The sequence below is a fragment of the Argopecten irradians genome, unplaced genomic scaffold, assembly GCF_041381155.1.
Source record: "Argopecten irradians isolate NY unplaced genomic scaffold, Ai_NY scaffold_0248, whole genome shotgun sequence".
NCBI lineage: Eukaryota > Metazoa > Mollusca > Bivalvia > Pectinida > Pectinidae > Argopecten > Argopecten irradians.
This window is the reverse complement of record NW_027187715.1, coordinates 36,800-52,558: the sequence shown is the minus strand read 5'-3', so window position 1 is coordinate 52,558 and position 15,759 is coordinate 36,800. Positions and strand designations below refer to the sequence as shown.

General features: G+C 39.4%; 1 protein-coding gene across 1 annotated transcript; it reads right to left on the bottom strand.

Moving 5' to 3' along the window:
- Positions 1-8,617: 8,617 nt before the first annotated feature.
- LOC138312204 (zinc finger protein 862-like) lies at positions 8,618-11,623 on the bottom strand. The gene is made up of 6 exons (XM_069253201.1): positions 11,080-11,623; positions 10,738-10,900; positions 10,405-10,596; positions 9,828-10,259; positions 9,477-9,629; positions 8,618-9,212 (listed from the first exon to the last, which is right to left on the bottom strand). Exons 2-6 carry the CDS (start codon positions 10,780-10,782, stop codon positions 8,826-8,828), a joined length of 1,209 nt encoding a protein of 402 aa, XP_069109302.1. The 5' UTR covers positions 10,783-10,900; positions 11,080-11,623; the 3' UTR covers positions 8,618-8,825.
- Between the last annotated feature and the right edge of the window lie 4,136 nt (positions 11,624-15,759).

Genomic DNA, 15,759 nt, shown 5'->3' with positions numbered 1-15,759 from the left:
ACTCGTTTCCCATTAAAACTAAGCAAATAATGTTCATAAATGTGTTTTTCCTATATAACTATAGTAAATTTGACTCTCTCAGTCCATGCGAAATATGCTGGTTCGACGGACATGTCTGGTAAAAATCAGTTGTGGTCCGGCAATTAACTGACCATTTTTGGGAAAGGGCTTTTATAAGTTGTACTAACTTGTGTCCGATCCTTTTGTAAATTTGTTTGCAATAAAATAGTTTAAACTAAATGACATATCAATTAGGGAAATGACAGGAGATAGAAAGGATTACTTCAAAGAACATTTCTGTATTAGTAGGCACGTGTACGAGACACTCCAGGGATATCTGTCACCTTTCCTGGCGGTACAATATACAGGGAGTTTCGATCCAATTCCTGCTAACCACCAGCTTTTAGTATTCCTTTGTTACCTCGCAAACCAGGCGTCAATAAGAGAGATTTTTCAGTTATTTTGGGATATCTATCCTAACTGTTCATGAGATAGTGATGAAAGTGTGCGACATATTTGTCCGGGAATTACAAAGACGCGTAAGTTGTTTAACTTGAAGTTAGTCCGAGTCAATACCATGAGAAAATAACTTAAACAAAACAAATGATTTATTTGATTTGTGTAAACTTTTGAATCAGTTTAACTTTAATGATGGAAATGGTTTGTTTTGTTCTACACACTGTGTAATTCAATTGTACAGTATATTTCTCAAGTTTGATGGTCTGTCCAAGATTGGTTCATGTCAATATAAAAACAAGAGGCCCAGAGGGCCTGTATCGCTCACCTGGTTTGTAATGCCAAGTAATGTTCTGAATACAGGTTCATTGTTTCTTTTCTGAAGGAATTTTAATATTAACCTCTAAATCCCCTATTAGGCCCCACCCCTCCTGCCCCCAGGGGGTCAGAGCCAAAATTTATACAAGTTCTGTTCCCCTTCCCCCATGGATGTTTGTGGCCAAATTTGGTCACAATCCAAGCAAAACTCTATGACTAGTAGCGATTTATAGGATTTACCTCTATTTCCCCTATTGGGCCCCACCCGTCCTGCCCCTGGGGGGCCAGAGCCAAAACTTATAAAAGTTCTGTTCCCCTTCCCCCAAGGATGTTTGTGGCCAAATTTGGTTACAATCCATACAGAACTCTATGACTAGTAGCAATTTATAGGATTTACCTCTATTTCCCCTATTGGGCCCCGCCCCTCCTGCCCCCCGGGACCAGAGCCAAAATTTATACAAACTCAGTTCTTATTCTCCCAAGGATATTTCTGGCCAAATTTGGTTACATTCCATGCGGAACTCTGTGACAAGTAGCGATTTAAAGGATTTACCTCTATTTCCCCTATTGGGCCCCGCCCCTCTTGCCCCCGGGGGGGGGGGGGGGGGTCATAGCCACAATTTATACAAGTTCTGTTCCCCTTCCCCCAAGGATGTTTGTGGCCAAATTTGGTTCCAATCCATGCAGAACTCTATGACTAGTAGCGATTTAAAGGATTTACCTCTATTTCCCCTATTGGGCCCCGCCCCTCCTGCCCCCGGGGGGTCAGAGCCAAAATTTATACAAGTTCTGTTTCCCTTCCCCCAAGGATGTTTGTGGCCAAATTTGGTTACATTTCATGCAGAACTCTATGACTAGTAGCGATTTAAAGGATTTACCTCTATTTCCCCTATTGGGCCCCGCCCCTCCTGCCCCCAGGGGGCCAGAGCCAAAATTTATACAAGTTCTGTTTCCCTTCCCCCAAGGATGTTTGTGGCCAAATTTGGTTCCAATCCATGCAGAACTCTATGACTAGTAGCGATTTAAAGGATTTACCTCTATTTCCCCTATTGGGCCCCGCCCCTCCTGCCCCTGGGGGATCAGAGCCAAAATTTATACAAGTTCTGTTCCCCTTCACCCAAGGATGTTTGTGGCTGATTTTGGTTACAATCCATGCCAAACTCTAGGACAAGTAGCGATTTAAAGGATTTACCTCTATTTCCCCTATTGGGCCCCGCCCCTCCTGCCCCCGGGGGGTCAGAGCCAAAATTTATACAAGTTCTGTTCCCCCTCCCCCAAGGATGTTTGTGGCCAAATTTGGTTACAATCCATGCAGAACTCTAGGACAAGTAGCGATTTATAGGAAATGTTGACGGACGGACGGACGACGGACGCCGCGCCATGACATAAGCTCACCGGCCCTTCGGGCCAGGTGAGCTAAAAAAAATCTGAAGGTTTTTTTTATTTATTCAGAAAATTCGATGGCCAGATCAATTAAGACGAAGACAAATATCTACAGAAATTGAGAAAGTTTCGGGGTTTTCAGGAGTTGTTGGATTTCTTGATGAGTCACACATACGCTTGGCACCTGCAATAAATGGCGATACTGACTATTTTAACAGGAAGGGATTTCCTTCAATGCTATTGCAGGTACAAAGCAAAAAAGGTTATTAGCTATCCAATTCGTTCGTTCGATTTATTAACGTCCTATTAACAGCTATGGTCGTGTATCGACTTTGAGAAGACAACTTCAGTGAACATTATTATAAGACCCTCCTTAAAAAATGTATATAACTTTGATGTTAAGTTCTGAAATGTAAAATCTGTATTCAATTTTATAAAAACACGGCATACACGGTTATGTAGAGATTTAAAAGAAGTTATTGCAGTTTCCACAAGTATACAACAAGAGCTGTTGGAGAACAGCAAAGCTCGCCTATTCAGAAGAAGCTGATGTTCAAGTATTTACTATTTAAACATGGAAATATGACAAATTAACAGGCTCAAAAAAAACCTAAAGGGCCCCAAATTGGTTGTATTATCACGTTCAGCATCCATACACATTGGGAAAATAAAATCATAAACATTTATGATGACTTTATGCTTAAACAATAGACAAAATAGAAACTTGCTCAAAAACTTCAACATGGAAATATGACAAATTAAAAGACTCAAAAAAAAACCTAAAGGGCCCCAAATTGGTTGTATTATCACGTTCAGCATCCATCGCATTAGGAAAATAAAATCATAAACATTTATGATGACTTAAGCTTAAACAATTGACGAAACAGAAACTTGCTCAAAAACTTTAACGTGAAATGGGACGCCAACGCTGACGCCGGGGTGACAACATTAGCTCCCCCTATTCTTCGAATAGGCGAGCTAAAAAGCCAAGTTTTAATTAATGTTTCCTATTTGTTGTAGGTAGTTATTAATCATGAACTTTTCATCACAAGTGCCTATACATGATGGCCTGGCTGTACCCACGACGCAAGAGTTTTGCGCAATTCTCAGTCGTTTGCTAAAGCTGAAGGAGGGTAATTATTTAGCAATAGAGAAACATGTATCCTCGAGGTTTTGTTTTGTTTGTTTGTTTTTTAACGTGCATCCTCGAGGTAAGTCATAAGCTACCTTAAACATAAGAAAAACATAAGATTTACATAAAATTGAGACTTATTAGACATTCATGTAATATTATAATGTTTAATGTTTACTATTCTATTAATTGCCTCTCTGTTTTTCTTTTAAAGTGAGAGTGAGGAATTGGAGACCAATAGAATTGTAAACATTGGGAAAATGAGAGATATGTGGAATGATGTCGTACACCAACATTACAGTCACAAGCCTTCATGCAATGGAAATTTAGATTGTAACTTTACAACAGAGGAGTGTCGGGGCTTGGGATGGAGAATAGGACTAAGATGTACTAAATGCACCCATGTGTCAGGTGTGTATTCTCTATATGAAGAAATGAAGGAACCAGGGAAGAAAGCGCGAGACACCGTGAAAATGAACTCTAACAGTACAAGTCGGACTTACTCAGAGTAGAATTGGTAAAGCTGCAATGAGACTTACCCTGATGAGTGCCAATATCCCTCCCCTGAGAGAGAGGAATGCAGAAAAGTGCAAACGAAGTGTGCGGAAAAAAAATCGAGGAAATTAACAAGACTGACATGAGTGAACTACGGAATTGTGTACAAAAATCAACACTCTGAGAGGAAATCAGCCGAACAAATTTAACCTAATGGTTGACGAGACTAACAACAACCCATCATATTCAGGTGGAGGAAAGACTCCAATTCAGCCAGCAAGTAATGTTCAGCAGCATAGAGAACACAATATCAAAGACAGTGTTAGACCTTGTCACCAAAAACAAATTGTGCAATAACTGGCCACCCTTGTTTGTTTGATTAATTAAACGTCCTATTAACAGCTATGGTCATGTAAGGACGGCCTCCCATGTTACCAGGTGGCAGCAGCCGGAGGCAGCGATCTTGTACTGTCGGGTAAGGGCACTTTTGCTTTTGCACTGGACAACCAGCAGTTTCAGAATGGATATGATTGTTGCAGCACCTTAAATGGTATATTATGGCTAGATATGCGGTGTGTTGCGTGTATGTTGTGCGAGGTGAGTGTACTGGGAGACTGCGGTATGTTCGTGTTGTGTCTTCTTGTATAGTGGAACTGTTGCCCTTTTTATAGTGCTATATCACTGAAGCATGCCGCCGAAGACACCAAGCAACACACTCCACCCGGTCACATTATACTGACAACGGGCGAACCAGTCGTCCCACTCCCGGTATGCTGAACGCTAAGCAGGAGCAGAAACTACCACTTTTTTAGACTTTGGTGTGTCTCGGCCAGGGGACAGAACCCAGAGCCTTCCTCACAGGGGCGAACGCTCAACTCAAGGCCAAAAGTGAGGCGGTGCCAAGGAAGGCATTAGGAAAGATAAAGTCAGTTAGGAAGAAGAGAAAAGATAAGATCCTAAATTTAGTCGCCTTTTACGATCATGCAATAGGGGCAGCAGGTACAATTCTAACGCCCTACCTGCAGGGCCAAGCCTTAATAATAATGTAAACAGTGTTAAGAAGTGTAATAGATCTCCAGTTTTTAAGTTTATTACGGGGTTTGTCACCTTTTGTAATACATGTAAGTATACCTTGATTTTGAGTAACAGATAATTCTGAAATTTAAAAGCCATGGTTAATTGATCTAACAATGAAATGACCAAGTCGTTTTCCAAAACACTTTAAAAAATTCTGCCGAAAATCCATCAGAACCGGGACTTTTATTATCTTTCATTTTCATTAGTATTTTCTCCATATCTGTAATAGTGATAGGCCTTTCCAACGATAAAGATTCAAGGGGAGATAACTTTGGGATTTCATATTGGTCAAGCAAATCTTCCAAGTCAACATCTTGTGAATTGATATTCATTTTGTATAGATTTTCATAAAAGAATCTTGTTTCATCAAAGATCTCATTCTGATCAAAAATTACTGTGCCATCGTCTTTTTCTATCCGTGGAATGATTTTGTTGGTGAAATTTCTTGTTTCTAATTGACAGAAATAACTAGTTGGTTTCTCTCCTTCACTGATACATTTTGCCCGAGAGCGAATCATGTTACCGTTTAACTTGTGCTTTCTTAATTGCTGTAATTCGTGTTATTTTTTGTATAAAGCATATTTATCAAATCATTATTTAAAGATACATATTCTTCTAATTTCTGAATATCATCTTATAAGTTTTTTCTCAGAATCATTGCATATTTTCTTTTTATGACAAGAGTAAGAAATAGTTTTACTTCTAATTTCAAGTAGTAGAGATTCCAAAAACAACTGATCATCTATTAAAAAAATTTTACTATAGGAATATTTTCAATATTTTATACCGGTAATGCATACTGTGTTTTTATTTTTAGGTCATCTGACCGAAGGGTCAGGATGACCTATGGTCATCGTGATTTGTCTGTCGCCGTGCGCCATCCATCGTGCGTAGACTTTTTCCTTTGAAACGCACTCCTCCTTAACCGCTAAGCGGATGTCATCCACATATTTGGCGTGAAACATTATTAAGGAAGGACACTCATATTTTTTATAAATGAGCTTGGTCCGACCCCTAGGGGCTGAGGGGTGGGGCCCAAAAGGGCAAATTTTTCTTATTTTGCGCTCAGCATACAGGGAGTGGGACGACTGGTTCGCCCGTTGTCAGTTTAATGTGGGGTATTAGCTTCTGGTACAATAGCAGAGAGAATAAAGACTGTTATAACTAAATTGATAAGTAATAATCAAACTAGATTTATCCAAGGTAGATATATTGGTGAAAACACGCGTTTGATATATGATTTGATGCAATACACTGAAGAAAATAATTTACCTGGACTTTTATTATTAATTGATTTCGAAAAAGCATTTGACTCTGGGGGCCGCGGTGGCCGAGTGGTTAAGATGTCCCGACATATTACCACAAGCCCTCCACCTCTGGGATGCGGGTTCGAATCCCATGTGGGGCAGTTGCCAGGTACTGACCGCTGGTCGGTGGTTTTTCTCCGGGTACTCCGGCTTTCCTCCACCAACAAACCTGGCACGTCCTTACATGACCCTGGCTGTTAATAGGACGTAAAAATAAACAAACCAAACCAAAATTTGACTCTGTTTCCTGAAATTTTATCAAAAAAACCTTATCATTTTTTTTAATTTTGGACCCTCTATCATTAATTGGATCAAACTTTTTCAAAACATCATTATTTCTGCTGTTAATATAGGTGGAAACTTATCCAGTTTCTTCGCTATTGAACGCGGTTGCCGAAATGTTATCAATCGTATTAACAAATGATTTAGATATAAAAGGTATTGTTATTAACGACAAAGAAGTTCTTCTTTCTCAGTTTGCGGATGATACATCAGTGATTCTTGATGGTTCAGAAAAATCTTTACTTTACAACAACTTAACTTTATGCCAGAATTTCAGGTCTCAAAATGAATTTCACCAAGACCCAGGTAGTTTGGATTGGCAGTAAAAAATACAGTAATGATAAATACACCACATAATATAATCTCTCATGGGGTATAAAAAAATTTAATCTGTAAGGCAGTTGAATACGATGTTGACTTACATAGAATTGTTCAGCTAAACTTCGACAAAAAGCTTGTTAAACTAAAGACTCTTATAAACTCATGGAACAGAAGAAATCTTTGGTAAGAAAAAATGGTAAGATAACTGTTAAATAAAAACATTACTTATTTCCCAATTTAATCACCTCTTTATAGCACTTTCAACACCACATGATTCTTGTATAAAGAAAATCAACAGCATATTATATGAATTTTTATGGAGTGGAAAAACAGATAAAATTAAACGTGACATCATTGTTAAATAAATTAAACGTGACATCATTGTTAAATCATACAAAGAGGGTGGCTTGAAAATGATTAATTTAAAATCTTTTAAAACAGCCCTTAAAGCAACATGGGTAAGAAGATATATATAAGGAAGAGGTTAGTTGGATGTGCATTTTGGACAAATATATTGATAAGTATTCACTAGCTAATTGTGGAACATGTAAACTTCAGAAAACATTAGATGGATGTACTAATTTATTTTGGAAAGATTTCCTCGAAGCATGGGAAAAAAACACCAATAGATTCATCTTAGATATATTGATGATGCACATATGCAAAAATCCAATATGGTATAATTAGGGCTGCCCGCGGTTAACCGGTATATTGGTGTATTGCAATTACACCACCTAAAAAATGTTTGTTACCGCGATACAGTTTACCCTGATACCGGTTTTTTTACCATATATTTTCCTTAGTAGTATCATAATTTCATTAATTTGATATAATTAAAACGTCCTGTCATTAAAACAAAACAAGCAAGTTGTATTTGTTTTGCTTTCCGATAATATGAAAGCCATGTGGGTATCCCTTTCGTTTTCTCAAGTTGTTTCGCTCCATTAATCATCAAATACGGAATATATAAGTTATATTAACACATTTAAAGGTCCGGTGAATACATTGGCTGCAGGGATTTTGCAAGCTATTTCAGGCTTCATCGTCCGCCGCATTTTTCGAATTCCTACACGTGTCAAAACAACACTGCAAGCCGATCAGCCCTTTGAAGTTTAATCACGATCGTAAGCGTATTTTGCCAGGACAAATGTACGTAAATTGTTCATTATTTAGGTTCAAAAGTGTAAATATTTGCAGACAATATCATGTTTAGATATTGTATTATTAGGTTACGATCGTCTGTAGTCTAGCTTTTTCACAGACTCGTAATTTTTACAAAAACCTCACATTTGAACAATTTTTGTTACTCAACAACATGGTTGAAATCGATGTAAAACTACATAACATAGCACTGTTTGTATAATGTAAAGGGTGTTTTTATTATGGAATATATACAAAATAAACACCACATATGTTAAGGTCAAAATATTGCAATATATATCACAATACAGTTATTGTGTGTATCACAATATATTGTGGTACGCTTCTGCCGTATCGCGGCAGCCCTACATAGCACAAAAATAAGATGGCTACAATATAGAATAAATCATCGAATTTTAACAACAAACACTCTTTTACATAAAATGGAAATAAAACAAGACCCGTCCTGCACTTTTTGTAAAACTCACCTGGAAACACAATTGAACATCTGTTTTGGGAATGTGATAAAGTTCATAATTTAATGAGAGAATTTAAACATGCGCTCACAGCCATAAATTTTGAAGTTAATTGGGTAAAAACAGGAATTTAATTTGGGAACATTTAGCTTCTGTGATGCTGACTTAATTATAGACAATCTTATTTTACTTATTATTAAACAACAGTGTTCTCCCCAGGATTTTTTTCACTGCGCTATGGTAATTTTTCAACTCCACACTGTGGCGTGCGGCGCGCGCGGTGCGGCGCAACTCTACACAAATTTACTGTTTTGTATCACAGCTAAATAATGATAAATAGTGTTACCAAAAAAATAATGAACTCATTAAAAACTTTTTACCTCATATTCACTGATCATTATCATAGATTTCTATAGTACTTTTGCCAGAATTAATATATCATGATGAGATTTTTCTTCTCTTTATCTGTCCAAAGTACTTCACACATGAATCAAAGTCAAACTCTCCTAAACTTTGTCCTTCTATGGAGATTGTCATCAGAGAGTTCAGAATGTTCTGGCTGAGTCGGTTCCTTAGATTTGTTTTCACTCTGTTCATTGTACTAAATGACCTCTCACAGTCAGCAGTGGACATAGGCAGAACCAAGGCAATCTGAGCATATCTTGCCAGGGAAGGATACAAATCCTCCATGGTGGCAACCTTTAGTAAGGATTCCTGGAATGTCAGATCCAGCATCATTTCCTTGGCCAGGAGAAAACGAAATGACAGGAACTCTTCCTTGACAGTTTCGTAACATGTGATGGACTTGAAATGCCCTGCTAATACCTGAAATACAAATGTCAAAAGTCAGATGGCTGTCAATAAATTGATATACCAGGAAAGTAAACAAAATCTTTAATCATTAATTCAAAGCTATTGACTTATAAATTAGTATATAAATCCTTTGAGATATAACAGAGGATTAAACAAACTATGTTTATTTAGTGTTTACCATTTCATATGAAAAGTACTGTGCCAAGCTTGAATAAAAATGTGTTTGTTGGTAAATTTCTGACAATTACATGATCAAACAAATATGGATATAACTACCTGAAGCTTTTGGAAATGAACAGCCTCATAAAAAGTGGGATCTCCCTTGTCCATCAACTCTGGGTCGAAGATGGTCAATGCCTCCAGAATATTATTGTCAGGAAATCTCTCATGTAGATTGTTAACTACATTGTCTAGGTATTTCTGGAAGACCTGGAAAAGTGACATTAATTTTTAACAAATATTTACAATTCTATTTCATATCACAATGTTGTTTTGCAGACAATAAATGTATCAAAAGCACATTAACTGACTTCATTCTTGATATAATTACTCTTTGTCAAATTTTGATTCAGGCATCAGTATTTTCATTTCTTTCCTATGAATCATTGCAATCTTCTAGGAACTTACCCCTTCTTTAAATGCTGTGATGTCATTCTCTCCTCCTCTTATACCAAACTCCTTTAGTGATTCAATCTGGTTAGGAAGGTCGCTAAAGAACTCTCCAGGGTTTTCCATCATCCGCAGAAGTGTCATTTGGGTTGAAGATACCATTGGGTCCACCAGAGTAAAATCAACCTGGGCTTTCTGGAAAACCTTGGATAGGCGGCATAAATGTGGCAGTACATCACTCAGCATGGAGATGGTGCACAGGAAACGAGGGTCCTTGCAGAATGTTGCCAATCCAGCTGCTGTGGCATCGTTTCTATCTGCAGCCTCACGCTCCAGACTTGTAATGAGTGAAGGGAGACATCTGCGGACAGCAGTAACTGCCATCTCATGTGACAACCATCTTGTGTCTGATATTTCTTTTAGTTTAAGTGAGACACCACCAAATACAGCCTGTTGTGAAATAGATAAGTGTTTAGTGGACAGTCAACAAAATTTTTATTGTTATTAAACATATTTCACATTAGAGAAATATACCAATTTTTCTATTTGAATAAAATTTAATTAATCAATTATCATTAATGATTATATAGTTTACCTCAATCTCCTTTAATCCACTCATCCTCACAGCAGAGTTTTGATAAAATCGGAAAAGCTGCTGCATGATGTCTTTAAACTTCCTCAAATATGGAATGTTGTCTGTGGCCTGAGCGGAAGCAAGAGCTAATCGATGAGCCACACAGTGAATGTTGATCAGCTCGGGGTTGACAGTCTTTAGCTGAGTGGCAACCTACAGACAATAAATTGAACAATGAGTTCTCAAATTTCAGAGCACATAACATGATTACATTAACTGTACATTGTATATATATCACAAACAAATAAATATGAACATTAAATCAAAGATTATTACTTAATTTTACAAACTTACCCCAGTTTTCCGGCCGACCATGACAGAGGCACCATCTGATCCCATGCCAATTAATTTGTTTAGTGGTAATTCATTCTCCCTAAAAAAATGTCTCCAATGCAGCCATGATTGTGTCTGCTTTGCCGTCAGGAAGGTCAACCAATCCAAGAAATGCTGTTCTCACCTAAAAATCAAATAATATAAATCATAAAGAGGAATAATTACTAGAGAGAAACGGAAACATTATTTTATTCAATAGATAAACTAGAGGGAAAATGTAAAATTATATTTATATTCAATAGATGAACTAATTATATAAGAGCATTTCCTCATATATCATATGACCATTTTTTTTAGATTTACCTTCATTTCTGGAGTCATGAATCTGGCCATAACAGTCATCTGCTTTAATACAGCTATGTCTGTTGTTTCATCAATTAAGATGGAAAAGTACAGACTATCCCTGATCATGGTCAAGATAGGTTTTCTTATTTGGGCACTTATGCAATCCAACATCTCCTGCATGATCCTGTGACTTCTGTAGTTTACATTGTCACCTTTCATCAACATATTAAGATAGTCACATCCCATACTCTTTGCTAAATCCAACAGGGAACCGTAATGTGTGGTGTGTGCAATTTCTTCTTTTGCCAACCAAAACAAACATTTAAAGGCTCCAACTAAAGCTGTCCTCTCCATAGAAACATGCTTAACCACAGCAGCCTCGATACCTTGTCCTCGTTCTGCGAGTCTTGATTTGGCCTCTAAGTCTACAGCATCAATATGGTTGCTAGACCGTGCATGTCGCTTTAAGCTCTCTTTTACTATATATGTGCAAGGAGAATTTATCCATGCGTCTCCTCCATTCTTGGACCGTGTCCTGAACTTCTTGCAGAGACTGCACAACATACCTAAAATGATAAAATCAAGAAAAGAACATTAAATATGGAGTGTATGTGCAATATAAGAATGGAAACATCACTTGATTACTATTTGCCATTATATAAATACAAACAGTAATAATTTCATTTAGAACAAGCAAACGAACGTATGGAGTAAATTAGAATTCTTAGTTATCATTCTATATTTCTGATGTAATATGTAATAAAACAATCATTACAAACATATAAAAAGAATTAAAGAACAAATTCATTATAAAATAAATCAATCTTATACAGAGTCTAGTGGGTGATATAGACATGACGTAACATTATAATCAAATGACCACTGCTTTTTATTATTGTAATGGAAATATAAAGTGTACGTACCTTGCTGATCTTCCGTGATAATTAGCCTCAACACCCGATATTGATAATTAGCCTCAACACCCGATTTACGGATTTTACTAGGAGTTTTTTTGACAGGACTATCGTTAGTATCGACTGTTGGAGTTTCCATCACGAGTTGTGACTTTCCTAACCAATTGGTCAGGGCTGTACTTCCAGAAGTGATCTTTCGTTTCTTTGGTGTTGACATGTCGCAAGCGAATGTAATAATGAGTGAAAAAAATCACAGTCCAATATAACATGGTCATCGGCAAAAAGTAATAAATCATAATGATGCTAATACACAGCATCAGCTGTCATTCAGGTATCGTCGATCATGTCAATGATTGATACAAATTTACTACCACGTGGACTGGAACTTATGTCATTTTGACACTTGTCATCTTGGTATACACACTTTAAAAAACAATCACCTTGCTGTCCATACCCGTATATACTTGTGGTGACATTGATTAATAAACTAATTACCTCGTAATTGCAATACACATGCCGAAAGTCGCGAGCGATAGACATTGTTGATGTACCAGTCAGCCGTCTGTATCAACGTGCGTGATTGGCCGACAGTCCGTCTGTATACAAACGACAGCCAATCAAATGCGTCGTTACTCTCAGCCTACAGTCACTTAATAGAATTTGACAGCTCTACACATATCGAGGCACCCGCGAGGCGATAGTAATTAACACGGTCCCACAGGTAAACATACCCGCAGGGAAGAGATCGTTTAGAACAATAAAGAGCTTGCCACACCTTGTCAGGTAGCAGGGGGCAGTAAGAAAGCCTTTGCATTCATCTTATAGAAAACGGGGGGTCTGATATATTATATGCAACGGGAGGTCAATAGTGCGCCACGGACGCAATATCCGCGCAACGGGACAAATTTTCCGCGCAACGGGGACCGTTGCACGGAATAGGCCTGGGGAGAACACTGAACAATACATATCTAAAATGAAATCAGCTTAACAAGCTTAAACAAGAGGCCCAGAGGGCCTGTATCGCTCACCTGGTTTGTAATGCCAAGTAATGTTCTGAATATAAGTTCATTGTTTCTTTTCTGAAGAAATTTGGATATTTACCTCTTATTCCCCTATTGGGACCCACTCTTTCTCCTCCAGGGGGGTCAAAGCCAAAATTTATACGAATTCTGTTAACCCCAAGGATGTTTCTGGCCAAATTTGGTTACAATCCATGCAGAACTCTAGGACAAGTAGCAATTTATACGATTTACCTCTATTACCCCTATTGGGCCCGCCCCTCCTGCCCCCAGGGGGTCAGAGCTAAAATTTATACAAGTTCTGTTCCCCTTCCCCCAAGGATGTTTGTGGCCAAATTTGGTTACAATCCATGCAGAACTCTAGGACAAGTAGCGATTTATACGATTTACCTCTATTTCCTCTATTGGGCCCCGCCCCTCCTGCCCCTGGGGGTCAGAGCCAAAATTTATACAAGTTCTGTTCCCCTTCCCTCAAGGATGTTTGTGGCCAAATTTGGTTACAATCCATGCAGAACTCTAGGACAAGTAGCGATTTATACGATTTACCTCTATTACCCCTATTGGGCCCCGCCCCTCCTGCCCCCAGGGGGTCAGAGCTAAAATTTATACAAGTTCTGTTCCCCTTCCCCCAAGGATGTTTCTGGCCAAATTTGGTTACAATCCATGCAGAACTCTAGGACAAGTAGCAATTTATACGATTTACCTCTATTACCCCTATTGGGCCCGCCCCCTCCTGCCCCCAGGGGGTCAGAGCTAAAATTTATACAAGTTCTGTTCCCCTTCCCCCAAGGATGTTTCTGGCCAAATTTGGTTACAATCCATGCAGAACTCTAGGACAAGTAGCGATTTATACGATTTACCTCTATTTCCTCTATTGGGCCCCGCCCCTCCTGCCCCTGGGGGTCAGAGCCAAAATTTATACAAGTTCTGTTCCCCTTCCCTCAAGGATGTTTGTGGCCAAATTTGGTTACAATCCATGCAGAACTCTAGGACAAGTAGCGATTTATACGATTTACCTCTATTACCCCTATTGGGCCCCGCCCCTCCTGCCCCCAGGGGGTCAGAGCTAAAATTTATACAAGTTCTGTTCCCCTTCCCCCAAGGATGTTTCTGGCCAAATTTGGTTACAATCCATGCAGAACTCTAGGACAAGTAGCAATTTATACGATTTACCTCTATTACCCCTATTGGGCCCGCCCCTCCTGCCCCCAGGGGGTCAGAGCTAAAATTTATACAAGTTCTGTTCCCCTTCCCCCAAGGATGTTTCTGGCCAAATTTGGTTACAATCCATGCAGAACTCTAGGACAAGTAGCGATTTATAAGATTTACCTCTATTACCCCTATTGGGCCCCGCCCCTCCTGCCCCCAGGGGGTCAGAGCCAAAATTTATACAAGTTCTGTTTCCCCTTCCCTCAAGGATGTTTGTGGCCAAATTTGGTTACAATCCATGCAGAACTCTAGGACAAGTAGCGATTTATAGGATTTACCTCTATTACCCCTATTGGGCCCTGCCCCTCCTGCCCCCTGGGGGTCAGAGCCAAAATTTATAGAAGTTCTGTTCCCCTTCCCCAAGGATGTTTTCTGGCCAAATTTGGTTACAATCCATGCAGAACTCTAGGACAAGTAGCAATTTATACGATTTACCTCTATTACCCCTATTGGGCCCCGCCCCTCCTGCCCCCGGGGGGTCAGAGCCAAAATTTATACAAGTTCTGTTCCCCTTCCCCCAAGGATGTTTCTGGCCAAATTTGGTTACAATCCATGCAGAACTCTAGGACAAGTAGCGATTTATAGGATTTACCTCTATTACCCCTATTGGGCCCCGCCCCTCCTGCCCCCTGGGGGTCAGAGCCAAAATTTATACAAGTTCTGTTCCCCTTCCCCCAAGGATGTTTCTGGCCAAATTTGGTTACAATCCATGCAGAACTCTAGGACAAGTAGCGATTTATAGGATTTACCTCTATTTCCCCTATTGGGCCCCGCCCCTCCTGCCCCCAGGGGGTCAGAGCCAAAATTTATACAAGTTCTGTTCCCCTTCCCTCAAGGATGTTTGTGGCCAAATTTGGTTACAATCCATGCAGAACTCTAGGACAAGTAGCGATTTATAGGATTTACCTCTATTACCCCTATTAGGCCCCGCCCCTCCCTGCCCCCTGGGGCGTCAGAGCCAAAATTTATACAAGTTCTTGTTCCCCCTTCCCCCAAGGATGTTTCTGGCCAAATTTGGTTACAATCCATGCAGAACTCTAGGACAAGAAGCGATTTATAGGATTTACCTCTATTACCCCTATTGGGCCCCGCTCCTCCTGCCCCAAGGGGGTCAGAGCCAAAATTTATACAAGTTCTGTTCCCCTTCCCCAAAGGATGTTTCTTGGCCAAATTTGGTTACAATCCATGCAGAACTCTAGGACAAGTAGCGATTTATAGGATTTACCTCTATTACCCCTATTGGGCCCCGCCCCTCCTGCCCCTGGGGTCAGAGCAAAAATTATACAAGTTCTGTTCCACCCACCTTCCCCCAAAGGATATTTTCTGGCCCAAATGTTGGTTACAAATCCATCCAGTACTCTGAGGACTAGTGTAGCGATTTTACAGGAAATGTTGACGGAAAGGCGGACGACCGGACGAGACGGTCGACGGACGGACGGTCGAACGGGACGCCGACGGCACATGACATAAGCTCACCGACCCTTCGGGCCAGTGTGAGATCTTTAAATCATATACACACTTGAACTAAAATCACCATAAATTTTTTAATATATATA

Excerpts from the sequence above, each read along its gene's own strand:
- LOC138312204 (XM_069253201.1), bottom strand. The coding sequence starts at position 10,782 with ATGGGATCAGATGGTGCCTCTGTCATGGTCGGCCGGAAAACTGGG. Across the intron at positions 9,630-9,827 it reads TCACAGCATTTAAAGAAGGG|GTCTTCCAGAAATACCTAGA; the intron begins GTAAGTTCCTAG and ends TCACTTTTCCAG. Across the intron at positions 9,213-9,476 it reads TTCATTTCCAAAAGCTTCAG|GTATTAGCAGGGCATTTCAA; the intron begins GTAGTTATATCC and ends TTTGTATTTCAG.